The sequence below is a fragment of the Branchiostoma floridae genome, chromosome 18 (genome assembly GCF_000003815.2).
Source record: "Branchiostoma floridae strain S238N-H82 chromosome 18, Bfl_VNyyK, whole genome shotgun sequence".
NCBI lineage: Eukaryota > Metazoa > Chordata > Leptocardii > Amphioxiformes > Branchiostomatidae > Branchiostoma > Branchiostoma floridae.
This window is the reverse complement of record NC_049996.1, coordinates 11202167-11217031: the sequence shown is the minus strand read 5'-3', so window position 1 is coordinate 11217031 and position 14865 is coordinate 11202167. Positions and strand designations below refer to the sequence as shown.

The following is a 14865-nucleotide window of genomic DNA, read 5'->3' as shown; positions in this document are numbered from 1 at the left end:
GTTTCGATAAAAGCCTTGTTAATCTAGTGAAGTAACATTGTTGTTGATATCATCGTAGCCTAATGATTATTTGTACTTGCACTGTCAGTATTATTTTCACTGTGCTTGTATCTAAAACATTACCTCTATCACCCTAGACACCCTAACCTCATCCAGAATGTGCATTATCACAACTATGCTGTGCTTGATATGCCTAAGAAATTCAATCCTAGAAAAACAACGTCCATGATTGCTTGACGTGACGTCCTTGGCAGCTCTGAAAGGGTCATTGCATACACAGTGTGTGCAGCAAACGTACATGCAGAAAATACATTGTCGCCTATAAGAAAGGTTACAGAATAAGCAGTTTATTCTCGTGATTACCTGTCCTTTGGTCTAACCAAAAGTCAGTTTGCTGATAATACATGGACTTAGAGGAAACTACTATGAATATAACGGAGTCACCACGTTTGAGTCCACAAACACCTGCAAATAACATTACTGAGCTGTCAGACATCGCGACCACCCGGCATGGAAAAACGGCTGCGCTCATTATTATCATGGTGGCGTCCCTTGTCCTGAACGTCCTGGTGATAGTGGTCATCTTACGTAGGAAGACCGCTCTGAGGACGAACCATTCTACGCTGATCCTGCACATGATGCTGTCAGAGCTTGGCTTGACCGTCGTCTGTATGCCGCTGACCGTCTTGTCTATCTTCGATAATGGAGCAACACTGAAGGGTTCAATGATTCTTTGTATGGTAGGTATAGTTTTCTTCCACGAGTCTTTATGTTACCTATCATGTAATGTTCATAGATGACAAAACCGTGCTTAGAAAAAGCAAAGCACCCTTTTTTAAATCCTTGTTCATGCCTACAGACCTGGTAAATGATAACTATGAAAGTTAAGAAATTCTGTGAATAAAAAGATTAATCATAAGTCTATGGAAAAAAACATGGTTGTGAATAAAGATCTTATAATAAGTTATCCAGTCAATCACCAACCTGATAAAATAATTAATGAAAAAATAATTTTTCAAATCCGGATACCGTAGCGAATGAGATGCAGTTGAAGATCTTTAATGACATCCTTTAACCAAAGGTGATCTTTCTTTCCCAGATGAATGGCTTTACATCCTTTACCTTCCCAACCTCCTACACATTACTCCTGTCCTGCATCGCCATCGATCGCTACTTTGCCATCTGTAAGGCTGTCCACTACCCCACCATTCTGTCCCCCTTCCGTTTGAAGATCGTGGTCATCTGTCAGTGGATATTCTCGTGCCTGGCTGGACTTTCCCCATTGTTTGGCTGGTCGAGTTACCAATACCACCCTGGAACTTTCCATTGCTCTCCTGACTGGAGTATCCTCAGCTTTCGTCTGACTTTCATCTTCGTCGGTCTTGTCGTACCAAGCTCCATCATTCTGTTTTCTTATGTGTCAATCTTCGTCTTTGTCAGAAGGAGCTATACACGGTTAAATGCCTGGAGGGATCAGAGCAGAGAGGTTATTAGCTCAAACAGTCGTCCATCGAGCACTGTGCCTAGTGGTTCGAAGAATCCTTTCTTTTCAAAGAGTAATGATGTGAAACCACAGTTAGCCACAAGGGTCAAGATGTCTCTTACAGAGAAGAAAGTTCCTACTGCAAATTGTGCAAGCAATTTCTTTGGCAATAAACAAGGTGTAGGGCAGTCTGAGTATGATTTGGAGAAGCGTCGGGTCACAATTGTCATTGAACGGTATGACAGCTGCAATGACTCAGATTCAATAGAAGGGGAAGACAAGGTATCGTCTTCTTTACACAAACATTGTCGTGATGATAGCTGTACAACAGTACCATACGTAACCGAAAATAAGGCAAAACCTTGGGCAACAAAAGAGGCCTGGGCTGAAGGGAAAGACTTTCTGTCAGTACCCAAGCGTGACAAGATTGAGGGATACTATCCGAGACATAACAGACATTCAAACCTGAGAGAAGAAGACATATTCTACAGGGCCGCAGCTACAAGCACGGTCTTCACAACTCGCATGTCAGGAGAGTCACTTCATGCTCCTGATGACCATCAGGATACGAGACGCATTTCAGAAAATCTCAGTATGTCCAGAGAGTCTGATGGGACACAAAGTCCTGGAGAAAACGAGTATCGCAGAGAAAGACAACAGAAGATAGAGAGGAGGGTGGCCCTTACTGGTAAGTATTGAACCGATCAATGTGTCATGAACATTTCTTTTTCAAAAGTTAGGTGTGACTTGCTTTTAATTTGTATCACACTATGATTTTCTCATTGTAGCCTTGTTCATGACTTCAATTCTTCCACTTGAAAGTTGCCTATGACTAATATTACATACCCTACTCAAACAACAGGTATTTATGAGTACATGTACCTGCCATTATATTTCATTTAGCAATCACTCAAAAGTCCAGACCACATCATGTCCAGATTACAAGATATCTATTCCGGAAATTCTGCTTCAGTATCACAATAAGCTGCTAGGGGACCAAAAAATATAATCATTTTGTTGGATGACATTTTACCACCAAGGACAGGACCATGTGCATAGCAGGGGTGGTAGGGTATGGTCATATTTCAGTACCAAGGACAGGACCATGTACATAACAGGGGTGGTAGGGTAGGATGACATTTCAGTACCAAGGACAGGACCATGTACATAACAGGGGTGGTAGGGTAGCATGACATTTCAGTTCCAAGGACAGGACCATGTACATTACAGGGGTGGTAGGGTAGGATTGCATTTCCAAGGGCAGAGCCATGTATTGTAACGGGGTAGTAGGGTAGGATCACATTTCAGTACCAAGGACAGGACCATTTTTCCTATAACAGGGGTGGTAGGGTATGATCTTAAGTATCAATACAAATTAGGTAAGCATTCTGGAGTTATGCTGGTCAGCTTCAAGACATTCCTGAGTTTTGCTAGTCACACGCACACACATATACAAAATTGCTACCTTCATGGCAAAGGTAAATTTGCTACACAATATACATACTATGTATCCTCCTCTGTTCCAGGTGCCATACTGATTCTGACCCACTATGCGTGCTGGGTGCCATACAGCATCATTTTTGGCGGGGCTGTGCACGGCCTCCCATCATGGGCTGTGACTCTGGTGATGTGGGTGGCCTACTGTAGTACTATCGTCTGTCCCGTGGTGTATGCACTGACTCACAAGCAAATCATCAGAGGTATCCACAGGATGTGTTTGTGTGCCATGCACAGCACTGAATAGAAAAGCAAGGAACATTCTGAATGCACCTTTTTCACTTGGCGGACATGATAGATGGAAAGTATGAGGCAAATGTGGTAAACAAAAGAATGTCTATCATAATTAGCAGCTCAACCAATGAAAGCATGGCAATTAGGAAAATTATCAATAAGAAAATGACTGCACATTCAGGTGCAGTGCCATATGAGGAATAATGAATTAATATACTTTGTAATGCACCTTCATGGAAGTAAAACATATTCAATTGCTCCATTTCTTCTTCTATCTGTTCCAAACAAATAAGGTCAATGACTTGGACCAGACCTGTTGCATTTGATTACATGTAGCAAGTAGCAGGACAGAACTGGAGGGGCTGGTCACTATATACATGTACATGAATGTATTTGGTTGCACTTTTTGTTTTGGTAAACAGAGCAGAAGTTTGCAAGACCATGTGAAGGTTAACAATATGCATTTGCCTGCAATATTACATTTCTAGTAATTGATGTAATCATATATGGAACATAGCATTTTTGATTAATGCAATAGCATTTAGTTGTGTATGAAACTTTCTGTCTTAGCTTCAGCACTCATTACATAACAACCTCTTTTGTATCTTTTAATCTTAGAAAAGCAAACTTGATACAATAATAGAGCTTGAATGTCAGTTAAGACATTGTGTTAATAAAAATATGGTCACAAAGAGTTTTGTATAGAATACGTGTATTCTAAACATTAAATCTGTTACCATAGACAGAAGTTCATTCAGTTTCGATTTTGCAATGTTTACAAATTACATTTGGGGGATTGAGTACTTGGAAAGTTTGGCTTAGATGCTACTACCGGGTAGTCGTATATACAGGATGGGAAACGGGCAGATGTGTTAAGCAGTTCCTCCAGTATCGTACTAGATTTTGCATTGGGAAGATTGTCAATTCTCAATTAGAACATTTGCCAACTTCTTCAACATGTCCGCTGTAACTGGAATGCCCTGTTCTGATGATAACTCAGCCACAACCAACGGATCGGCTTGTAATTTCACAACTCCATCGCTTGCAAGAAACGCCACCGAGACTCCAACGTTAGAGACAGCCATGTTGAACACGTTTGCGGCAGCAACCACTCTTGTGATCATTATGGTCGTCTCTCTCGTTCTGAATGGCTTGGTGATTTTGACGATGCTGCGAAGAAAGGCGACGTTGAACAGCAACCATTCGCTGCTCGTACTGAACATGGCATTGTCTGGGTTTGGTCTGAGCGTCATCTGTGAACCGATCACCCTTCTGGGTTTGATAGATGGAGGGACTGCTCTGAAGGACTCTACAGTGTTATGCATGGTAAGTACATTTTGGGTTTCGCTTAAACAAGATGTAGTCCTTTGTTTTTTGACGACGAATCGGGGACGGGAGCATTTTCACTTCTCTCTGGATTTTACATTGACACCCTTATGATTATACAGTCATCAGATTTCTTTTGCTTTGCTCCTTTTACGGCACCACCTACCGTAAAATCTTTTTGTTCTTGGCTTTGTTCATCTTCTGCCATTTGCATAAACTATTGACCCATTCCTTGCACACCTTTTTAGGTAAAACAATTTTGTCGCAAATATACAATCATAAAGTTTAAGATTCTTTCCTTATCTTTATCAATCTGAATGGGCTTGTAACGATTTTTTTCACCATTGCAGCCTTCAGTCGGTCATTTAAGTAAACCTCCCTGTACCTTGGCTTAGTATATATTCTCTACTGTTTGTATAGCAAATACTGAAGGGGGTTTCACTCACATTACGAGTACGATGATAATCTTTATTTCAGAAGTGTGTTTACTAAAATACTGATGACCGAATACACAAAGACTGACAGGAAACATGTATCTACACAACAAAACAAAATGCAGTGAAGAGCAAACGACTTGTTGCCGTGTCAAAGCACAGTCAATGAACGTCTAATTATGACACATAACGATATTTTCAAACAAGACATTGTGAAACGTGAGCCAATATCAATCACTGCGAAGGTCTAATCATCAAATTGTATCTATTGGGTTGATTAACATGATTGTCCAGCGCTAACGTGTTTTATCAATCATCCTGAGTATATTTACAAGTATAAGGCATTGAGCTGCCTGTATAATTATATATTTACATACATGTGTACCATATTGCATCCCCATTGACTTGCCCCATGTTATTCGATTTCGTACAAAGATTTATCATTGTCTTTTTAGATAAACGGTTTAACATCAGCCATCTTCCCGCTGTTGACAACCCTACTCCTGACCCTCATCTCCATCGACCGCTATCTTGCCATCTGCAAACCCCACGCGGCAGCTCTCTCCCGCCGCCGACTCAAGATCACCCTCGCTGTTATATGGCTGTTCAGCGTTCTGGTCGGCCTGCCTCCATTGGTTGGTTGGTCCAAGTACGAATACCACCAAGGAACGTTCCACTGTTCTCCAGACTGGACCGTTCTCAGTTACCGCCTGACCTGTATATTCCTTGGGCTGGCGGTACCGTCTTTAGCCATCTTCTACTGCTACACGGCCATCTTCAAGTTCGTGAGACGAAACCATAGGAAGCTGAAGGCCTGGAGAGACAGGGGGACTGAAGCTCACGGTTCCGCGGCACTGCAGACGACTGTCGAGCCTTCCAAGAGACTTTCTCCTCCAAGAAGACTCCAGAAAGGCAATGCCACGGCGCCTCTGGACGAGACGGGTGCTGTCACAGACAATGCAACTGTTGGGTTACATAAAAATCACGACATTGAATGCCAGCTTAGCTCCTGCCATTCACAAGATGCAGAGCAAGTGGATCTCGCAAGAGATGAAGCCAAACAACAGCCAGGTACCACAACGGTTGAGCAACAAGACATTGATCTTTCCTCAAATCTAAATACATGCACAGGCAATGAAGCTGCAAGGAAAAGTGACACTATCACTAATTCACCTGTCTTGAGACAAGAAAACAAACCCCGTGAGACACAGGCGTTCCTCACAATTGTGAAGAGCACCAGACACGGCAGTTTTGACCAAATTCGCGGCGAGCCGTCGCAGCTGACAGTGGAGCAATCAGAATTCGTCACCGAGGGGTTCCCCAGTCGGACGATCTTCACCACCCAAACATCCCGAGACACCTTCCTCGTCCCAGGCAGACGTCGGAGGGTTTTGGACAACATTGAAACGTCGCGGAAGAAAGACCGGAAAGACCGAGAAAACCACAAGATACAAAGGAAGATAGCTCTCTCTGGTAAGTAAAGACTGAAATTCTGTCTCTCTTCATACATTAAAAAATCACAGTAAATCACTAGATTGAATGCGCTCTTCTGTGGATGCCTATCATTTGGAAAAAAAATCCCTCTTCTGTCTTTGAACACTATTCAGTACCAAGGACAGCCTTGGTTTGACGTACTGTTCATAGTCCGACACCAATCCTTGCGGGGGTAGACAGATAAAGGCGCATGATCGCCGTGTGATTGCAAATTTATAGCATTCTTTGCACACTCGTGCATGTACCATGCAAAATTCAGCTCTCGTATCATGGAAAAGGTTTTCTCCGACCCTTAATGGCGGTTGCGTGGTTCTGTAAGAGCTTGCTTGAAAATTCAACGGTGTGAGATTTGTACATTGTCACCGCGCCGTAAGACACGGACGATGACATGTCTTTACAGATCCTTTTCATTGTATTCTCTTCCATGTTCAAGCCGTTATTTACATTGGGAGTCATTTCGCCTGCTGGGGTCCCTAGACTATCATTGTGTGCAATCACCAAGGACGAATGTGACTGCTCTGTAAGACAGGGATAATGTTAGGGGATGATGGCAAGTCTTTAGAAATCATTTCCTAACGTGTATTGACTGTATTCTCTTCCATATTCCAGCTGTTATCTACATTGGGAGTCATTTCGCCTGCTGGGGCCCCTACGTCATCATCGTGGGAGGAGGCTACGACCTCCCGCTGTGGGTGCAGACCCTGGTCATGTGGCTGGCCTACTCCAGCACCATCGTCTGTCCCGTGGTCTACGCGCTCAACAACAGGAAGATCCTGCAGGAGGTTCGGCGGGCCTGGCCGTGTGGAAAGACGTCAGGATGACTCTACGACCTCCCGCTGCGGGTGCAGACCCTGGTCATGTGGCTCGCCTACTCCAGCACCATCGTCTGTCCCGTGGTCTACGCGCTCAACAACAGGAAGATCCTGCAGGAGGTTCGGCGGGCCTGGCCGTGTGGAAAGACGTCAGGATGACTCTACGACCTGCCGCTGTGGGTGCAGACCCTGGTCATGTGGCTCGCCTACTCCAGTAATATGTATATGCTATCAATTCTCTGTCTTTTACACAGTGCTTTGTTATCGATATGTTCGTCATAGTCTTCTGTGGTGACTTATATACAATGTGGCATTGTTCTCATTCAACAAGCATTTGAATGTATAAATAATCGTGCTTAAACAGTTAACAGTTATTGATGTAGTTGCAAAGTGTTGTTTCTCTTCTTGCCTACAGTTCGTAAAAGCAAGAACACTACAGTGAAGTGTTGTGCCGTCCCCTTGGTTGTGCCACTTGGCTCGGTCTCGCCTTCACGTGTGGCTGGGCACGTGGTTTGGATTTCGTCTCTCCATCTTTGCCTAAATTAAAAAAAAAATCACAAATGGCATAAATGATATGTTATGTATTAAAAATGTATTGATTACTAAGTACAGCCAATATGGGCAAGCTTGCATCTTAGTATGTTGTCGCAAGGGTTAGTCCCAACCGCATGTACGGGTCAGGTTCTCTTTACAAAAAGGTCCCCAAACCATAGGATTAGTTTTCAGCTAAAGTCCCACGCCTTACCTCTGGTGCTTTGAGCAGAAATAGTGGGGCTGCCGATTCCTCCGAACGCATTTTGGCGCTGTGTTAACGGATCAGATTCAGCAATCTTTGATTCCAGGCGCTCTTTCTCTGCCAGAACGGCCTCCATCTTTTTGGTAAGCGCTTTCATCGCTTCGGCGTCTTCCTCAGATTTCGCGAGTCTGTCCTGGAGCAACTTTCTCAGGTTTGCTTCCCGCGCGAGGCTCGCGTCGTGGTAGTTCTGCAGCTTTGCATTCTCCAAGCGAAGCTTTTCAACCTCCTGGCGCAACCCTCCTGTTGCCTCGAGCTGAAGGATCAGTTCTTTCCTCGCATCAGCGCAGCATTTATTGCTAGCCAGCGCTGGAAGATTTTCATTAGCTGACGGCTCCTCCGCTTCACTTTCAACTGTAATGCGAATCTCATTTCCTTTCGAAATCCTGATGGACTCGACGCCATTGGTCATTAACTCTCGGCGCACTGCGTCATTTCTAAGTACGGAAGCAGCGCGCTCCATGCAGGAAGCCGGGATCTGAATCGTCATGATAGTTCTCAAGTTCTCCATGTCAGGGTGGACACCGTCCAGAAAGGCGTATTCAGGTGGAATACCAACAGCTCTCGCTAGGTGGCTACGGAACGCTTCCATTGTAGTTCGGCTCATGTCCTTGATGCTTGCTCTGAGAATAAGAGCCAGCTGATGGAATCCCTTAGCTGGCTTTTCAGACGGCAGGGCGCAGTGGATCTGATCCGAGAGTGTCTCTGCGTGCTGTAATAGCAGTTTGATAAGGTCGTATCTGCGCAGGCGCCAGAGTAGTGACGTCAGCAAGAGTGGGTTGTCGGCAGAGATGATGCGGTTCATCTGGAGTCTGAGGACGAGTTCTGAGGGCGATTCTAGACTCAGGTCACCCGGGAACCATCTTGTAATGATTGGATCTGGAGGGAAATAATATATGATAATGATTAAGAGGAATGCAAAAATTAACTCTTTTTACAATTCAAAACTAGTGATGTCCGTAGCTCAATTGGTTGCAGCTCCTGGGTTTAATTAGATGGTAACTTGCAGACTTCGGTTCAATCATTCGGAAGGGGGTTAACTTTGGGGTTCTATATTCGAAGAGGTGCCCCGAGCATCGCTTAAGGGGAAAGACTAACACGCCCTCTCTGTGAATATACCCTGATACTCAAACAGCAAGAAAACGTTTTTCCCAACGTGTCAATGGGTACTGGAACACTGAACCTGTTAGAAAATATAGAATTCTGCCTGGTCTATAGAAACAGATAAAACGTCGTTCTTGTTCGCCACCTACTGAAAACCGTCAAGGAAATTTTAGATATTTGGAGGGTGCATTACAGATGGCTGAGAAAAAAACGCTGGGCGGAATGCGCTAATACGAACGAGATGCACAACGTTAACAACAAAAATGGCAGCGGCATTTTTTTGTCACGTAGAGTTTTATCTGAAAATATGCATAGACCATTGACCTTCCTTGAGAAGAGTCTTCAGCTGCCGGGTGTCTTGAGGAGCCAAACGTTCGCAGACATTTCTCAGAACTGTCTGGAAATCCCGTCCCGAATCAGCGGTGTTGTCCTGGGTTTTCTTGTCTTCCACTTGACTCGCCATTTTCGTTGGTTTCAGCAGCCTTCTAATATTTACACTCACTGTAAGTTCTCAGATGACTGCTTTGCTATTAACACTAAGAGGACGTATTTACATGGTAACATATTCAGCTTGCACATTCATTGTATTCTAACGATTAGGTTTTGACGATACCCTATGATACTTTAATCTATTGCGTGTTGTGGAAAGTGTTCCTTTATTTGCCAGTAACAATACTTCGGACACTTTCTCTCAGTGTATTACTTGTTGCCATGCTAGCTCTACCATATTGCTATATTGTGTGTGGCTTGTTATCATAAGTATAATGTTTCCGGGTTGTTTAAAAGGACACCAGGGCTGTATAGGAGAGTCTAAAATCTGTCATTTAATTATTCATAAAGATCCACATTGGTAAGGAGAAGTTACCAATGGCACTTTTGTTATGTCACAAATAAAGTAAACTAAGATGGTTCCTCATAAGATTGGACGCCACTATGGTAACATACCTCAGACTAAAAGGCCACAAAAGGCCTGGTTTATGACTTGGAGGCGCTATGGGTTTGTCAATGTTGTCTGCCGGTGACGTAGCATGGTCCTCATGTGCGTTCTTAAAAAACTTTACTCCATATAGAACAGAACTACAAAAATACAATGTACAAATATTTAGATACAAAAGTCTAAGAAGTCACGTTTGGAAATTTTTCTTGTTTAATTTGTAGCAAAAATCAGAATCCGAATGTCGGGGATTAGGTGACGTTCATCTCTAAGGTCCCTGGGCCACACAATTCGTGTATCTTCACAGAAAATTCCGAACGATCCAATATAACAAATTTATTTTACATTTTGTACTTTACGAATTAGTAATTTTCTCTCTAAGAAAGTATGGTCTTGTCCAGAGTTACTCACGAATTTACGGATGTACATATGTGTTGATTTGTTGTTCCAGATATAGTCGCTAGAGAGCATTTCCCCACATGTGGAATCTTAAGATGACATCCGTACAGTAGTTAAACAGTGGAAGAATCATAGCCTTGTACAGCACCATCGGTGGTAGACATGGAACCTAATTCGTTGTGGTACTTCGCCGCAGAACCTGTCAAATGTCGATGTGTTTTGTGTGTTGCGGCTTTTGCGTAGTCAGCGTACCTGGCATCGCAAGGGTAAAGCTTTGAATGAAATCTATGACATTCTTGTCTTTAAGATTCTGTTCTCACCTATGACATTCTACAATGAGGTTTGACAATTTTTAGAAGACACCATTTTCTGTTTAACTTCAAGTTATGTCGGTGAGTTGTTCGAAACGTCAAACTAGAATGTATATATGATAGAACTGGAACTGGAAAGTAGGCTAAGCGAATTGCAGCATGCAGAAGTCCCTGCTGCCTGATCTGACTCGACAAATTTCCCCAAACATCTCATCAAACTGGTTCTCCACACAGCACATAAATGTAAGGCTGTACGGATCATCCGATTTCTGTACAGCGAACATATCTATATTCTATAGTGACGGTCACTATGGATAGTTCAGGTTATGATGATGAACGCACAAAGCTGTACACATTTCTTTGAATTTGATACATTCCGTTCGATAGATGGCCCCCCTCCCCGATAAATTTGACTACATTTCGGGAGGAGTAGTGAACTCTTACTGTGTACAAATAGGTAAATATATCAACGAATTTTTAACCTTAGAACCAATAGTGTAAATGATATATTACACTCAACATGTTGATTTCATATCTCTTCATATACATACATGTAATCCATTTGTATATGCTTGTTTGTTTATATGTATAGTTGTAGTACGTCTTACTTAAGTCGATGTACTTTCGTTGTGTCAATAAAGATTTCTCTATGCCTATATACTGTATGGCCTTTCCCCCGCCTTCAATGCACACAAACCTGAATGGTCCCTGGACCCAGAAAACACCACAAGTTTGTTAATGATTATACCCAACCCAAATCCACCTGGTGCTAATGTACACATGGGGGAAATAAACGCAAAGGGCTACGATAAACAGATACACATGGAACCTTTTACGACGCGCCAAACATCTGAGATATGTTTCATCTCTCCCCACGGCACGATCACATATCGCCACACCACGTGATTTCTGACTTGTCACTCACTAAGACTGACACTCGCGATGGGGGACCCCACGGAGCATCGGCCTCCGTACCCTGCTATGTGACCCTCGGACCCTTTCAAACAACTGGCAAAGTTTTGTCAGTTTTGACAGCTGTGCCGTTTGGGCTGGGGTGTAAAAGGGGTTGACAGAGTAATGATTTTGTATGTCGGTCCAATGTTGCCTCTTGTCCAAACATTTCTATATCCAATTAAAGAATAGAGGTATTGTTTTGGGTGTTCGTGTCTGTGTTTCCAGATATTTGTAGGGTCTTGTAGTCAGCATAACTTAAGAATATCTAGGTGGATTGTGATGATATTTGGTATGTAGGTAAGTCCTGGAAAGACGAGGCCAAGCTTGATTTGGGCCCCATGGCAGCTTTCTTCGCAATACTGCAGTAGAATTTCCGGTTTTATATCTGTTCTTAACATGCTATGTTGTTAAAATTTTGATTATTGGTAGCATATAGCTTCAGGAAGACGTGGTGTAATTTCGACCACAAGCAGCTTGTTAACTAATTGTTTTCTCATCCCGAGTTAGCATGGTAGTCTGGTGAGACTTGGCTCTAGTTTGCAGGGTTGGACTTGCAAGTAGACCAAATGATACAGAATACACAAAATGCCATCTTTAATACATCTCTTTAGTGAGAGATAATTCCCCTGTCACTGCCTTTGAAGCTCAACATTCAATGAACAAGGAAACGCACTACACCCGTCGTGTACATTGAATATGAATATCTGTATGGGTAGCGATTCTGAATTTCCAATAGAAACAAATTAATTCATTGTTACATTTCTAGTGAACAAAGCTCAACAAAGTGCTATTTTAAGCTGCAGGAGATATGAAATACACTTGCATGATGGCAAAAGCGGTACATGGATGGATTTAGACCGAGTCGTGATAAGGCATGGTCTGATGCTGATGGTGGACCTGGCTTGTGTGCAGTCATATCCAGGACTCATTTAGTAAATCGAATAGTGCCTTTAGCCATATCAAAGACACCTACTATTCAATGTACGACGTATACTGTGCACATTTCGTTGTCGAAGGACGTTGGCGTACGTGGAATACGTGATTTTTCTTGGCGTACAGACTGAAAGAAATGTTCAGTTTTATAATTTTTGTTTTAATTTCAAAAGACGTTGGAACTTTTGAACTGATCATATTTTCATATCTATCATCTTGTCAGACTCTTGGTGCGAGCGATTTGGTCAAAGTCTTTTTGTGTGGTATTAGGTTTCTTAGAAACCTCATACACACCCTTCCCCATTAAAGCAACGCCCCTTGGTTATACTGAAGGCTGTAGTACCGAAGTGTAGTACTCGTGCGAAAGGCGCGCACATACGGCAAACCGTTTGGGTTTACACATCAAAGGTGGTCTCCTGCCGACTTGCAACGTTCTGTTCTCACAAAGTCTCCAGGAGCCGATCTCTGACGACAAGGTTGTGCGACATGGTAAGTCTGATTTACGATCATGTGGCGTCTAACACACGACTTGTTCGTGTTGCCTGATCCATTCTGTGTATGTACGACACAATGATCAGGTGGTATGTGTTTGCAACACGTTCATTAGTCATAAAATCATTATCGAATCTCTGATTGCAAACGACTTTCAGGATTTAGGTCGTTGGGAGTATGGAGTAAGGTAGTGTCTATATGTCTGTCACCCGCACTAGTAAATCACGCGTAATCACCAGTGTTCCAGGGTCAGTGTATAAAATTGAATTCGTGCCTGCGGCTGCTCTTGTGAGAGAAACTATCCTACGATCCAAATTAACCCCGCTTCACGAATAAATCAGAGATAACTTGACCGTTACCCTTTTTACCGCACTACTGCCTGAACTCGGTCTCCGCCACCCTCTGAGTCTAGCTTGGAAACTGAGGGTTCTACCGTTAATGTTTAAACCGGGGCACAACAACAGAGCGACACAAACGTCACTCTCCGTGATAAAGTGCTTTAATATTTCCTCCTTGAGTTGCCATGACTTTGCACCTGCCTTCATCAGTCAAGCGGCTCTAATAGGACGTTTGGCTTTAAAGTATGTTCTACGAACTGCCAAGTTCAACAAGTATGACATTCAGCTGTTGCCATATCTACCAACCCTTAACGCTATAAGTAACGTTAATGGTCATTAGAAATATAAAGAATGACAGAATGATTTAAGCCAATAGCTGTCTCGTTTGTGCCTGTTCATGTAAAAGCCAGAATACCGGAATAAAAATGTTCAGATAACACGAAAAGGGCCTGCTTTCTTTCGCTGCAGGGAATCCTAATGCATCTCGACAGCACAGGCAGAGGCTACGTATGTAGTATAGAGGATACCTATGTATAGCCTGGTTACCAGACCCCAGCCTGATCTCTAAAATATCTATCGTGCACGATAGATATTTTTGAGATCGGACTGGGGTCTGGTATCCAGGCTATGCACGATACATATTTTGAGACCGGGCTGGGGTCTGGTATCCAGGCTAACCTATGTAGTACAGATGCTACCAAATGTAGTACAGAGGCTACCTATGTAGTAGTCTTGATTTTATAGTAAGCAATAGTATGTTGGTTGATTCACTCTCAGACTTTCTTAGAGTGTGTACTGTAATGTTTAACAGTATACACACTAAGATATTATCCTGTGCGTCACCGTGCTGTTTGGCGTGAGAAAGTTGCGAGAAGATAATCCTACAGCAAAGGGTTTTTATTGGGACTTTCTGTCAGATTTGTCATCGTTTAAACATAGGTCGGTGCAAATCTACAACACTTCCACAAGTTAGCGGCAGTAAATGACTAGTTGTTATCTGTGATCAGAGGGTTTGGCATTCAGCCAGACCTTCGGGGGACTTGGACTGTAAACGTCATGTTGACGTCATCAACTCATGTGTTTCTGACCTGTGAGTTTGAGGCTGTTGTGTGATGTTTACACCGAGAAAATGCTTACATCCGGGTCCCGTTTACAAAAGCATCTTTCTGGATTTACACTCCGGATGCGACCTGCGAGTCCTACGAGTGACCAAATTTAAATACGGTAAAGTTCTTGTAAACACAATCAGGGTAGTACTCACATCTAACGTTTCGATGTCTGTCAGACACCATCATCAGGGTTAGAATGACTGGATGTACTTCTCGCT

General features: G+C 43.0%; 2 protein-coding genes across 2 annotated transcripts; both read left to right on the top strand.

The window, feature by feature from the left end:
- The first annotated feature begins 539 nt into the window (after positions 1–539).
- On the top strand, positions 540–3233 carry LOC118405403 (octopamine receptor beta-1R-like). Its single transcript, XM_035804901.1, has 4 exons — positions 540–740; positions 1100–1244; positions 1893–2171; positions 3010–3233. The coding sequence occupies exons 1-4, from the start codon at positions 540–542 to the stop codon at positions 3225–3227; spliced, it is 843 nt and encodes a 280-aa protein (XP_035660794.1). The 3' UTR covers positions 3228–3233.
- A 1202-nt stretch (positions 3234–4435) lies between these two features.
- Positions 4436–7439, top strand: LOC118405402 (probable G-protein coupled receptor No9). The gene is made up of 4 exons (XM_035804900.1): positions 4436–4540; positions 5430–6447; positions 7078–7250; positions 7317–7439. Exons 1-4 carry the CDS (start codon positions 4436–4438, stop codon positions 7437–7439), a joined length of 1419 nt encoding a protein of 472 aa, XP_035660793.1.
- The last annotated feature ends 7426 nt before the right edge of the window (positions 7440–14865 follow it).